The 13,810-nt window shown below is 42.7% G+C and overlaps 3 protein-coding genes across 4 annotated transcripts; all 3 read left to right on the top strand.

The window, feature by feature from the left end:
- Positions 1 to 370: 370 nt before the first annotated feature.
- Positions 371 to 2,410, top strand: LOC4342771 (40S ribosomal protein S12). The gene is made up of 5 exons (NM_001422067.1): positions 371 to 435; positions 528 to 586; positions 1,431 to 1,716; positions 1,978 to 2,043; positions 2,136 to 2,410. The coding sequence occupies exons 2-5, from the start codon at positions 582 to 584 to the stop codon at positions 2,193 to 2,195; spliced, it is 417 nt and encodes a 138-aa protein (NP_001408996.1). The 5' UTR covers positions 371 to 435; positions 528 to 581; the 3' UTR covers positions 2,196 to 2,410.
- An 863-nt stretch (positions 2,411 to 3,273) lies between these two features.
- Positions 3,274 to 6,398, top strand: LOC4342770 (glycerol-3-phosphate dehydrogenase [NAD(+)], chloroplastic-like). 2 transcript variants are annotated; one of them, NR_185483.1, is made up of 8 exons: positions 3,274 to 3,745; positions 3,876 to 3,981; positions 4,076 to 4,272; positions 4,501 to 4,588; positions 4,808 to 4,955; positions 5,049 to 5,198; positions 5,284 to 5,433; positions 6,047 to 6,398. NR_185483.1 is itself a non-coding variant. In NM_001422068.1 (8 exons), the coding sequence occupies exons 1-8, from the start codon at positions 3,282 to 3,284 to the stop codon at positions 6,059 to 6,061; spliced, it is 1,323 nt and encodes a 440-aa protein (NP_001408997.1). In that variant the 5' UTR covers positions 3,274 to 3,281; the 3' UTR covers positions 6,062 to 6,398. The 2 variants fall into 2 exon arrangements, 1 of the variants encoding a protein (NP_001408997.1); NM_001422068.1 differs by having other exon boundaries at positions 4,071 to 4,272.
- Positions 6,399 to 7,324: 926 nt separating this feature from the next.
- On the top strand, positions 7,325 to 10,975 carry LOC4342769 (transcription elongation factor TFIIS). Its single transcript, NM_001422066.1, has 2 exons — positions 7,325 to 7,641; positions 9,767 to 10,975. The coding sequence occupies exons 1-2, from the start codon at positions 7,444 to 7,446 to the stop codon at positions 10,706 to 10,708; spliced, it is 1,140 nt and encodes a 379-aa protein (NP_001408995.1). The 5' UTR covers positions 7,325 to 7,443; the 3' UTR covers positions 10,709 to 10,975.
- Positions 10,976 to 13,810: the final 2,835 nt, after the last annotated feature.

Below are 13,810 nucleotides of genomic sequence, written 5' to 3'. Positions count from 1 at the left end.
TCCATACTATGGCGCTTAATATTTTTGTGTTCATGATAAATGGGTTCACATATATTTTTTTTAATTCCAATGCCACATAAGCGTCACATTAACACCACGTGAAACGAAGACCATGTCAACACTGCCACATAGGGGTCACGTCAGCAAAAACACCCTCCAAGACCTCGAGGGAGTTAAATTACACCTGTTTTAATAGTTGGGGGTTAAGATATCGGTATCGTGGTTCAGGGAAACAAATCAGATCCGGTCACTAGTTAAGGGAGTAAAAGTAAACTTATTCGTAGTGAAGCCCAGAAGCGGGAGATCAAGGCCCATCTAGGCCCGACACGAGAGAGCCATATAAACCCCACCATTCTCCCACCCGCCTCTTCCCCACCTGCCCTCCTCGCGAAAACCCTAACCCTCCTCCTCCTCCGCCGCCGCCGCTCTCCCAAGGTGGCGGCGCTGCCCTTCCCCCTTGTTCTTCTTCCTTGCATCTGCTTCCCTCCCGTTTTGCTTCTAATTGTATTTCTCTTTCGTTTCCGCAGATCCCTCCCGTCGTCGTCGCTGTCGGCCCCTCGGGTCTTTCTAGCGCAGGAGACATGGCGTAAGTTTCCCCCCGCACCGAAATCTCGGCGCCCCCACTCGCTTCATAGTTGATATATTTTTTTCTGTTGGTCTGGCTGCTGATGGATGGCGCCTGAGAAATGGGTTGTGCTCCTAGCGGTTTTGCGGGATCATGCCCTTGCTGTTCGTGTTCTGTTTTTTTGTTTTGGAATTGTGAGGGTCGCGGCTTGTTTTGACGAATTGATTCAAGAACCCGGCGAGTCTTCAGCTTGTCTGTAATGTTGTGCGATTGGAAAGCTGTCATGCTCATGTGGCTCGTATTTTAGCGAAAGCGTGAGCTGCCATGGATGGGATTGAAATTTATGCTTTAGGAATTCTTTAGTTATGCCTGTAATATAGTTTTGCAAGCAGATTTCTGGTTCATACTCAGAAAAAGACCAAACTTCTGGGGACGAATCTAGACATGTGCTTCTCCGTATTCATTTCCAGAAGTTGTATTTTTGGGACGGAGGGTGTACATGGTAATATTAAGCAGATAGAACATACGGCCAGATAGAAAGAAGGCTTAATGCTTGCTGAATTAGTTTTTGTTCGTTAAGCGAGTTGTTCTGGCTGAGTGGGGGCATATTATTAGTTCTCCTTTCTACATTTGTCCTCGAATTGTTTTGTTTTGCTTGAATTCGGAAAAACCTAGCTTTGTGCACGTCATTGCTAATACAGTGGGAAATTGACTTTTGCTTATGTTTACTAACTATTTTGAGAATGCAGCACCATATATTGTCAAATTACTTGGAACTCAATTATCTAAAGAGCATTTCCAGTAGAACAAAACTAAAAGGAAAACGTGTTGCTACCTTGTTTACTAAGATTAAGCATCCATGCAGGGAAGAGACTCCAGTTGAGGCCCCACCTGCCCCGGTTCTTGGAGAGCCGATGGACCTGATGACTGCTCTGCAGCTTGTGATGAAGAAGTCAAGCGCTCATGATGGGCTCGTGAAGGGGCTCCGTGAGGCGGCCAAGGCCATTGAGAAGCATGCCGCTCAGCTTTGCGTGCTTGCTGAGGACTGTGACCAGCCTGATTATGTCAAGTTGGTCAAGGCACTCTGCGCTGAGCACAATGTTCACCTCGTTACCGTGCCTAGTGCTAAAACTCTTGGCGAGTGGGCAGGGGTGAGATACATTACTCTTCTATTAGCTATACCTTGTCAATTGTTATACTGTGTTAATCTGATGTCTAGGCTGCCGGATAAGATTTTTTGATTTAGCCTTCTGCTAATGACTACAGTTTTACCAGCTCAGTGTAAAATGTGCTATTTAATTTTGTAATCCTTTATCTAAATTTTAATTTCATTTTGTTGTTGATATCGTTCTGCATCTCTCCTTTCTGCATATCTTCTGATTTAACAATATCACAACAAACGTTGTTTGCAGCTTTGCAAGATTGATTCTGAGGGCAAGGCGAGGAAGGTCGTAGGCTGCTCCTGCGTCGTTGTCAAGGTAGATAATTGATTACCCACCATACTACTTCAAATATCTTTTTGCCATCTTCGGCATTTGGTAATGTTGGCTTGTTCTTTCTCATTTACCAGGACTTCGGTGAAGAGTCAGAGGGCCTCAACATAGTCCAGGACTATGTCAAGTCCCACTAGATATAGCGTTCCCGATATCCAGAACTTGTGCTTGACATTGTGTACTTTCCTTTATATTTTGCTTGGTTCTGTGGCTTGCTAGGAGATAAGAAAATTTTTGTGGTGTGAGCCAAGGGGATATGAGCAATTTGGACCTCTGAACTTTATGTTTACTGTGCTGGATCAGCTGTTTATTTATCTGAAATCATCATGAGCTGAGGATCTGTTTGCCCCTTATTTTCAGTTTGGTTTTATTGTTCGGTGAGGTCTGCATGGTATTTGATATTACAGCAAGGAAATTTTCACCAACTGTGCATAGGTGTACCATGTTTGGACAACTAAGCAGGACTGCGTGATCACGCTGAGATGAGAGAATCTTACGATTTTCATGGAAACAAGTACGTTTGCAAAGACGATTTTATTTCTCCGAAGACAATTTGATACACCATGCGACTAATTTATCAAATTGTCTTTGGATTTCGATCGTCTAGGGCTTACAGTTTTTCCTTTTTGAGCTCAAATGCGAGCTGCCAGCCCCATTGAAGTAATCTCGAAATTCATTTGAATTTTGACACAAACCAAACGGTTTGCGTGGAGATCTGAATTGTTTCTGGCTTAAATGCGAACCGCAATGACATCAATTTTGAAATTTATTTGAAAATTGTCACAAATCGAACGGTTTGTGGACATCCGAATTTTCGGCAAAAAAAATCGAGCGAATCTGAATATGTGAAATACTCCCTTCGTACTTGTAAAGAAAGTTGTTTAGGACAATATTTAAGTCAAACCTTACAAATATAAATTATAAATTACTTTCAAGTTGTTGTGTTTAAAAATGTAAAAACTATATGACTAGATTTATCTTGAAAAGTACTTTCATAAAAGTATACACATATTATTTTTTAATAAATATTTTTATAGAAATAAGAAGTAAAAGTTGTGTTTTGAATAATGTCTCTGCTGTCCAAAACTACTCCCTTCGCGAGTACGGAGGGAGTATCTTCCCCTTAGCACGAATCTCGATGAAATCTAGCGAGAGGGAAAGGCGGGAACGGATAAGATAGCAAATCTCCCGAGCCGCGAAAACTTCTTCTCCGACGCCGATCCATGGCCGCCGCCGCCGCCGCCACCTTCCTCCCCCACACGCCCACCCCGCGCCGCCGCCTCGCCGTCGCTGTCCACTCACCGACCCGCCGCCGTCTCTCCCTCGTGTTCTCCGGCCCTCCCGACGGCGCCCTGTCGGTGGCGGCGGCGGAGGAGAAGGCCGACGCCGGTGAGGAGGCGGCGGCGGCGGTGTCGGCCCCGCGGGGCGGCGGAGGAGGAGGAGGGAAGGAGCGGCGCCGCGTGGTGCGGAAAGCGTGGGAGAAGCTCGTCCGGTGGTCCCGGTCCTGGCGGCGGCGCAACCGGAGCGACGTGGTCGAGACGACGCGCAAGGTGGTGGTGCTCGGAGGGGGCTCGTTCGGGACGGCCATGGCGGCGCAGGTGGCGGCCAAGAAGGCCGACCTCGAGGTCTCCATGCTGCTCCGGGACGACCTCGTCTGCCGATCCATCAACCACAGCCACATCAACTGGTGGGTACAGCTCCAATCTCTCATTGCCCCCCATTTCTTGATTCATTTGAGAAATAATATCATATCATTCTAATTCTGGTGATTAGATTTCTTGCTGAATCTAACTTTCAGCTTCTTCAATTTGTCTCAGTAAATATTTACGAGACCACAGGTTACCAGAAAATATCACTGCAACAACTAGTGCTAGTGATGCTTTAGCAGGAGCAGATTTCTGCTTCCATGCTGTCCCAGTTCAGGTATTCAGAACAGTTCATTACAAATCATTGTTCAGTGCAATGGGGGTTCCCTTCCCTCTTGTGACTCTTGAGGTTTCTTTTTGTGGCAGTTCAGTTCATCATTTCTCGAGGGTATTTCAACACATGTTGATCCGAAGTTGCCGTTCATATCGCTTAGCAAAGGGCTTGAACTTAACACCCTTCGGACAATGTCTCAAATCATCCCTCAAGCGCTGGGGAATCCCCGCCAACCGTTTATTGTTCTGTCAGGACCTTCTTTTGCAATCGAACTGATGAACAAATTGCCAACAGGTTTAGTAAGATCATTTCTTGACAAGTTTAATCTTCTCTATGTCATACTCCCTCTAGCTTGTTTAGGATGCAATGTCAATTGGCACCACTTCATGTTTTTTTTTTCTGTTTTGCTTGTGTTTAATAATTGTGAGGATGCCCAGCTCTGGTACTTTCTATAAAGAACATGGAATGTTTTTATTTGCAATGAAGGAAGGAACCTCATAGTTATTAAACTTTACATGGCAGCTATGGTGGTGGCATCCAAGGACAAAAAGTTGGCAGCTGCTGTTCAGCAGCTGTTGGCCTCACCGAATTTGAGGATAAGCACATCAAAGTAAATATTACTAACCATTGGCCATATATAAATGCTGATCACTATGTAACCGAGAATTCTTTTATGTATAGACCAAGAACTGTTTCTTCTCTTCTGTAAGGATTTAGGAATTCAGACAAGCAACATGGGCTATCACTTAGTTTAGTAAAAATAATGTACATTGAATTTAACTATGCATTCATGAGAAAGAATACTTGAATGTGACTTGTGATGCTTCAGTGATGTTACAGGTGTAGAAATTGCTGGCGCACTTAAGAATGTTCTTGCAATAGCAGCAGGTATAGTAGAAGGCATGCATCTTGGAAATAACTGTATGGCGGCCCTTGTTGCTCAAGGCTGTTCAGAAATACGCTGGTTAGCAACAAAGGTGTGAGATACTTTTATCATCAGAATGTAATCTTTGAAGGATCAACTTATGAAGTTCACTGATTCCTTCTTTTTTTTTCCAAACAATCCGAAGATGGGAGCAAAGCCAACAACCCTTTCTGGTTTATCTGGCTCAGGTGACATCATGCTTACATGTTTTGTCAATCTTTCACGAAATAGAAATGTGGGACTGCGTCTTGGTTCTGGTGAAAAACTTGACGAAATCATGAATTCTATGAATCAGGTCTGGAGCATTCCTGCTATTGAATCAACTTTTGGATGAATGTTGCCACCATACATAGTTTTAATATATTCATCTCACTGTATAGGTTGCTGAAGGTGTATCAACTGCTGGGGCTGTCATCGCATTGGCTCAGAAGTACCATGTAAAAATGCCAGTCTTGACAGCAGTTGCACGGATAATTGACAATGAACTAACCCCAAAGAAGGCTGTTATGGAGTTAATGAATCTTCCACAGGTCATACATTTAACTTCATGTTTGATTCTGTTCTTCATGATAAACTACTTTATCCTGCAAACATAGCCATCAAAATACTTGCATTTTAATATAACATAGAAATGACTTCACGTTTAATATAGTTAAGATCTCTTTCAGATCCCTCTTTGATTTCGCTGGCTGGTAATTAACATTTGGTCATCAGTTACAAAGTAAATGTCAAGCATGCATGTTGTATAAACCATGTGAAGCGTATCTCTTGCAATGTCTTCAAGTTTTGCTCAAGGTCCTTTAATAGTTATATCCCATCGATAACATTTTCATAATACAAAAGAAATTAACACCTTTTGGCTTTTGTAGAATAGGTATTTGCATTTGTGATTACACTTTGTAAGTAAGTGTAAAAACACATTTTCAATTATTTATCTCCATCATACTAATGGTTGATCCAGCAGCCTACAATTAATCTGGATGGAAATTGATCTTGCATGTTTTTTATTAAAAAAAATCAACAATTACACTAGCAGCCAGATTCTGGACTGCTACTTGCTTTTAGCAACCGTGCTCCATTATTTCCTCTTGAGTCATAAACCTGTTAGTATGGAATGACAATTTCTGTAACTTTGGTTTACAGGTTGAGGAAGTATAACAGCAATCTAATGGAATGATTTAACTGACTCTGCCGGCCGCCTGCTGCACTCAAATTAAACTAATAATATGCTCCAAAATGGGCTTCTCCGTGTTTGATTATCTACATATTCAGAAGATGTTCTCTTCTCTCTCTTAATCCACTTGAGCTTTCAGATATGAAAATGTTATTTTTACACGAGAAAACGAAGGCGTGTGTACGCTCGTATGCACAGATAGAGAGAGGATATAGTTTATAGCACCAGAAAGAAATAGGACAAGGTCGTTGTCCGAAAGAAGACCACAGTTTTGTTTCTGATCTTTTTAGAATCATTTGATCTATAAATATGATTCTTTCTTATTTTTCTTCTGTATCGAAAACATGCAGTGAATTTTCTTCAATTTTACAGGTGCAATATCTTAGCGAAAACATTTTATTCATTCAACGAAAACTTGCTCATGGAGAACTAGAAAACATTGAAATTAATGAATGAGGAAATCACGTTATCATTATCTGATATAGGAGTATTTCTTATGCATTGTGTGTTATGTGTTGCATACAAAATTACAACAACATTTCATTTATGTTCTTTACATACCAAATGTTGCTTATAAGAGTTATACTTACAAAAGTCACACCTCATTTTTCTAAACATCTTTCCTATTTTCTATCATGAGCTCCAATAAATTTGCATGGAACAGTGCCGACCATAGTCTTGCACTCTTGCCCTTCCCCGTATGAGCCTTACCAGGAAATGAGCCAAGAGCATTGCCTTTTTTTTTTAATTGTAATCCAAAACTACAAAGAAACTTCCTCTTGAAATTTCATTCATGTTCCTTACTTACAAAACACTGCTACAGTAACAAAAGACATACCTCGAATTTCCCCTTTTGTCACCAAATCTTAAGATACCCTGCAACTTTGCTCAAATAGAGACAACAAGCAACCCAACTGAACAATGAAACACAAGCATTGCTAACACAGAGAAGGAAAAAAAAAGATGCAGTGACACATGGCAAAGCAGCCAAAAAGAAACGAAGTGTGACTAACAAAATACCAAAAAGAAAAGAAAAGGAGAGAAATCTTTCTCTTTTTACGAAAGAGAAGAAGAAAAAAAAAACCTGGAAGCAGAGGGCTGGCGGCCCGGGCCCACACCACCTGGATACCGAAACGCCCTCGGGACGATCCCAGCCGTCGGATCCCGCCTTATCCGCCCACGTGTGCGTATCGGATTCACCCAACCCCCTCCTATAAATATCCCGCCCCCCCCTCCTCCACCCCACCTCTTCCTCCTCCTCGAGGCTCGAGCTGCCACCGCCATTGGAGCGCCACGCCACGACACGCGCCACCGCCGCAGAGGAGAGAGAGAGAAAATCCGGAGGCAGGCGGCTTGGTGTGGGTTGATGGGCGCGGCGGGGGCGATGGAGAGGGAGCTCCTGGAGGCGTTCGAGGCGGCGAGGAAGGCGGCGGACGCGGTCGGGGAGGCGGCGGCGGCGGCCGGGGCCGGGGAAGGGGAGTCGCCGGAGGCCGCGCGCTGCGTCGACGCGCTGCGGAGGCTGCGCGGGGCTCGCGTCACCACCGCCGCCCTCGTCTCCACTCAGGTGAGCCACGCCGCGCCGCCCCCCTGTTTGTTGTTAAAACACCGAGCGCGGGGGCCGTAAGTAGACTGGGGATTGTAGGGAATCTGCTCTGGTTGTTGTTCCGACGGTTTGGGAGATCTCTCGGCGAGGTGTCTTGCCGAGGAAGGGGAATGTGGGTTCCTGGGAAGCGATTTTAGGGTTGTTTTTGTGGCTTCAGATTCAAATTGTTCGTATTCGCATGGATAGGATTTTCGCGTGATAGTTTTATTGCTGTATATGCGTGCGGGGTGGGGGTTGTTAGATGTGGAAAGGTTGGGGATTATGAACATTAGGATGCTTGTTTTACCCTGCTTGCAAATCTAAGGAATATTTAGAATATTCAGATTGGTTGATTTGGTAGCTATTGTACGGACGCTTCATTGAGGGGTGTTGGTTGGGTTAGATTTGGATAAGGGGTTGCAGCAATGCTATACTGGTATACTATAATGATAATTGGGATTTCCGTGATGTCTAAACATCAAGCATGGGTCTACTATACTGGTATGCTGCGCAGGCGCAAACTATTCGTAGGTACTGATTTTGCCTGAGGTGGTGGTGTCCCATGTGGTATGGGTTGCTTGTGGACCTATTGTTCTGCTTAGGAGAAAATTGAAGTATGGTGATATTGCTCAATGTTCTAGGAGTTGTTTGCGCGGGAACTATTGTTGAACGTGAGAATTGTGTGGTAGTGTGCGACACGCGAACAAGGTTGGACCCAGGCCCTTGGCTTGGGCCCCGGGACAGAATTTTCTCCGTCTTGGCATAAACTTGGCCCATATCCAAGGTTTGTTCTAAGAGGTGGCCCCACCTTGTAGTACGTATATGGCATAATGGGACGCTTATGCAGTATAATCGGTGCTTATACGACTTAAGAGGTACAAGATTGGGGAACCCGCTCCTTGTATGCGGCCTAGTATACCTTTTTCTAGAACATTGCTCAAATTACAATAGGGCGGCCTGGGCCTTGGCCCATTTCTGGGTATGCCCTTACACGTGCAGACGTACCTCGTAACACAAATGCCTCTTTTTTGGGGGGTTTGGCCCTGGGGGTATCTCATGTCCAAGTCATTCTTTTCTATTGAAAAGTAAAATATAAAAAGTATCGATGGCGAAAGGATACCATTGGATAGTTCGTAGAAAGATGTGGGTTGTCTCCTGATTTTGTCATAAAATAACTTTCTTATTGTCCACTAAAAGATGAGATGAAATTTTGGATTCTTTCCATCGCTTCATCACCAGCAAACAAAAGTTCAACAAATTTGAAGCTATGTTACTCTAACAGTAGATGACAGCAGTTGCTGAGCATTTACTTGTTGACTATCCTGCGTTCCTGCTTGCTGACACATAATCTTTAGGATTATTTCCATGTCTTCATAACCAGTAAACAAAAGTTGATTCTGAAGCACTGGTGCTCTAGCGGTAGATGACGTCCTTGCAGGACAGCAGTTGCTTAGTGTTACCGGTTGACTACGCTGCATTATTGCTTGCTCACACATAATCTTGCTTACCATTTTTAGCAAGCACCCAGTGTTTAGCTTATATTGCTCTATTTATTACCATGTCCAGTTATGTAAGATATGTAATTCCACCTATTTTCCTTCCTGTTTTGCTCAGCATGGCTAGCATGCAAATGTTTTCCTTCATAATGGTACGGTGTTTTTCTTCATGACAGCATCATATCTTCCCAGAGGGACCTTGCGTTTGATATCTAGTTATTAATGTGGAAAGCTAAAAAACTTGTACATATGCATGTGGTGTTTGGGTAATACAACTCTCTTTATGTCATATACTAAGTTACTAATACTTACACAATACTCTTGTTTGCTGATCTGTAAAATCATTCCATAAGATACACTTATGGAGTACCATTTTTCATGAACTGAAATACCTTCAGTAATTTAAGGTTTTTATAGAATTTCAAAAGCGAATTGAATTTTTAATCCCAACTCTTAGTGCTGAGCTGTTGCTTTCCATGTTCTGAAAACTGGGTGTCTAGGCTTTTATTTTCCTTTTGTAAGCTTATCTTTCATTCGATTGTTTGCAGCTCGTCCATTAGGAGATTGACTCTTCCATACTTACTCCAATTTTATCTTTTGTTCTGATATAGATCGGCAGACGTATTCGCTATCTCACCAAGCATCCTCACTCAAGCATAAAAGCAACAGCTTCAGACCTGTTAGGACACTGGAAAAAGGTTGTCATTGAAGAAGACAAGAAAAATGGGGCACTGCAGAATGGAAAATCGAGTTCTACTGTGGTAAAGGTTGAGAAGGTGGAGCCTATGAAAGTTGAAAAGGCATCACCAAGGGCTACTGTCAATAATAATAATATGGATACCAGAGTTGTGAACCACAAAGGTGGAAAGGTTGAGAAGTTTTCTAATGCTGAGCTGAGAACCCAATCTATCAAGGTTGAGAAAGTACAAAAGGTAGTTCACAAAGTATCTTCTGTTGAGAAGCCGTCTCCTGTCCAAGGTGGTCCTCCAAGACTGACATCCGTTGTTAAATGTGGTGATGCTAGTCGAGACAGAATTCGGGCGATACTTGGTGATGCCTTCTCCAGAGTTTCTGAAGAGACTAGAAAGGATGACAGGGAGGAAGTGAGGAACATCATAGAAGAAGTAAAAGCATGTGACCCATTCAGGATTGCTGTGATGGTAGAGTGTGCCTTGTTTCAGAAGCTGGGGAATTTTAATGGACCTAATAAGCAAAGGTACAGATCATTGATGTTCAATCTGAAGGATGATCACAACACAGACTTCCGGAGAAGGGTTCTTCTAGGACAAGTGCAGCCTGAGAGAATTGCTGACCTAACCCCGACAGAAATGGCTAGCGACACCAGGAAGCTTGAGAACAAGAAGATCGAGGAGAAGGCTCTGTTCGAGTGCGAGCGTGGAGGAGCACCGAAGGCCACCACTGATCAGTTCAAGTGTGGCAGGTGCGGCCAGCGCAAGACTACCTACTACCAGCTCCAGACTCGGAGCGCCGACGAGCCGATGACGACGTTCGTGACCTGCGTGAACTGCAACAATCACTGGAAGTTCTGCTAAGCTAGGCACATCCTACTGAGAAGTGTTAGTGTAGTTGACCCTGGAGTTTGACAGGCAGGTTAGTTTCGGGCCCTGCTTATCTGGGCCCGTTTCATCTTTTTTCCCCTTAAGTTAGCTTGTTCCGAATTCGATTTGTTCTAGTGCCATTTGACTGCATAATGGCCGGCCGTTGGGCTTGCATTGTCAGGCTACTGCTGTTGTACTTATCAGTCTTGTTTATTGTACCATTGGATGCAATAATGCCATAATGGTCATGCTCATGAGCTGAAGTTTTCACCTGTCGTGTAACTGCAGTTGATCTTAATTCGTCGTGTGGTGTTGTTCTTCCTTCGTACTGTTCTCTCAAGGTGATTTATTTTTGCACGTACTGTCATACCGTGATGCCTCCTTCCCAAATAAGCTCACGCAACTATACTGTCATAGAAGTGAAAATGCAATCCAATCTGGCTTTTCTCAACTGTCTATTTCGCCTCGTCTCCAGAGTTGAATGGCAAGTGGTTACGGTTGAAGAAGAATCTTCCAATTTGAGAAAGTTGCACTCCACTATTCCAGGAGCTGCAGTACTTTATCTACAAGGTGGTCCTCTTTTCTTTTTTTTTTTCTTGTGTTTTTTTTTATATCTGCAAGGTGGTGGTATTTTCTTCACCTCTTTTTATTTTTTGAGTTTTTACATCTACAAGGTGATGATATTTTCTTCTTATCTCTCTCCTCTTTTGAAGTATTTAGGTTGTGTTTAGATTCACGGGTGTAAAGTTTTGGCATGTCACACTGGATATACGGATACATATTTGAAGTATTAAACGTAGTCTAATAACAAAAACAAATTACAGATTCCGTCTGTAAACCGCGAGACGAATTTATTAAGCCTAATTAATCCGTCATTAGCAAATGTTTACTGTAGCACCACATTGTCAAATCATGGCGCAGTTAGGCTTAAAAGATTCGTCTCGTAATTTACACGCAATCTGTGTAATTAGTTATTTTTTCATCTATATTTAATACTCCCTGCATGTGTCTAAACATTCGATGTGACAGGGTATAATTTTTTTTTGCCAGGGGATCTGTTTGCCTTAAGAAAAGATGGTGCTCTTTTATAGACTCGTATTTCCCCTGTTGTTTCTTCTTAAGATCTAATGAAATACTAATTCTGTACAATGTGCTTTCCACTGTGAACTAATAACTGCAACTGGAGTATTAATTAGGTACTACTCCCTTTTGATTTTGGTCAAAGTCAATCTATTTCAAGTTTAACTAAGTTTATAGACAAATACAGTAATACTATCAAAATGACCGTGCTTCGCTACAGTGTATTAAAACTAAAAATATTTGTTTTTAACCGAAGTCTCAAATGATAGAGAGAAATATAGTAGCTCATAATAAATTATTATTCAATAGTGCGTTGCAACAGGAAAAAAACTAATGTTATGATAATGATTATAGTTATTTTATAGTTCCATGGGAGTTATAAGAGATAGTTCTGGACATAAATAATTCCCCTTCTCTCTCACCGTAAGCGACATCAGCTGTGCATTTCCCCATCGCATGCTGTGAAATAATATGATATGGTTGCATTTAATTTTTATTAAATTAACCATGATTAATAATGCTCCTTGAATTTTTTTTGGAATTTTCGGAGCTTAATTGCTAATTTTGATAATACAAACATCATTTCAGCATTTATTTAAATAAAAATGTAAATAAAACCCCCAATTTCTCTATGGGCCATTTTCAGTCCTTATATTGTCTCAGCCCGTAAATAAAGTCTAATTTACCAGCTCCAACTCCTCCTCTGATTGCGCAAACTTGCATGCCTATTTGGAGGCCCAATAGTCCGGCGGCCCGAGCGGGAGAAGCCGGAGCCGTCCAATCGAATGGATGGTCCAGATTGATCCTAACCTACATAAATATCTGCAGCCAAACCCTAACCCTAACCCTAGATTTCATTTCCCTCCCCCAACTCGCCCCGATCACCTTTCTCTTTCGAATCGAAAAGCGACGGCGGCGGCGACTCCCTCCGCGCCATCTGTTGACGAAAAAATCGAACACACCGGCCTGGGAGATCTGCTTAGCTCTTGTGCAGGTCCAAATCTTGATGAGATGCGGGCGTACCAGTCAGTTTGATCCTGCAACTAACAAGATATGCAAATAGTAGATCAAAACAGCCGATCGGCTGACAAGCCGATGGAGTAGTTCCAGCCGATAGCCGATAATAGCCGATGCCGATACCAGCCGATAGCGATAGGGTTTAAGCAATCGGCTATATGTCCAATGTAGATAATGATATAAAGGCAATCGGCTGATGATGATGTAATAAAATAACAATATAATCCAGTATAAACCAATCGGCAAATAATGATATGATAAATAAGCATCGATCCGAAAGTTAAAGCACACATCGGCTGGAGGTCCGATGTCATGAAATCCACAAGATTAGATAAACAGTGAAATCTATGTTGCGATCGGCTAAATCCAATATGTATTCAATCCTTATGAGCCGATGCAATGCCTAGATAACTCATCGGCTGAAACCCCGATGAAACCCTTATTGGCAGTCAAAAAGCAGGCTAGAGATTATGGTTCTAAGCATGACTTATTAGATCAAAATTAACTGATGCAGCACTAAGTATGAAAAGAAACACAATATCTAGACAATCAAGCCATTGACTAATTTTTCAGGGTGGTAGATGTCTAGGCTAATCTAATCTAGCAAGGCGATTTAGCCGATACCGGCATAAACCCTAAAGCGAGAGACAGCCGATAGAGCTAAATTGAGATGCTAGGACTAGATTAACATAGACATATGATAAATAGCCAGGCAAATATATCATCCAAACCAGAGTAATCCAAGAGGTCGAATGTACTGATGCAGCCTTGAACGACGCCGACGTAGATGGTACAATTGCCTGGACCGACGGGACATTGGACTTATCCCTTCGCCGGAGATCGAAGACGATGCAGCCCCGCGTCAGGTGCCAAGTTCCGCCGGAACGTAAAAACAAAAGTAGAAGTAAAAAGGGTGGCGATGCGCCGAATTGTATTGATCATAGCGATAGATTACATAGACCCCGGGTGTACATATTTATACCCATGGGTTGATACAAG

This window comes from Oryza sativa, chromosome 7, assembly GCF_034140825.1.
Source record: "Oryza sativa Japonica Group chromosome 7, ASM3414082v1".
Lineage (NCBI taxonomy): Eukaryota > Viridiplantae > Streptophyta > Magnoliopsida > Poales > Poaceae > Oryza > Oryza sativa.
The sequence above is the reverse complement of the archived record's forward strand: the minus strand, read 5'-3'. Positions and strand labels throughout refer to the sequence as shown.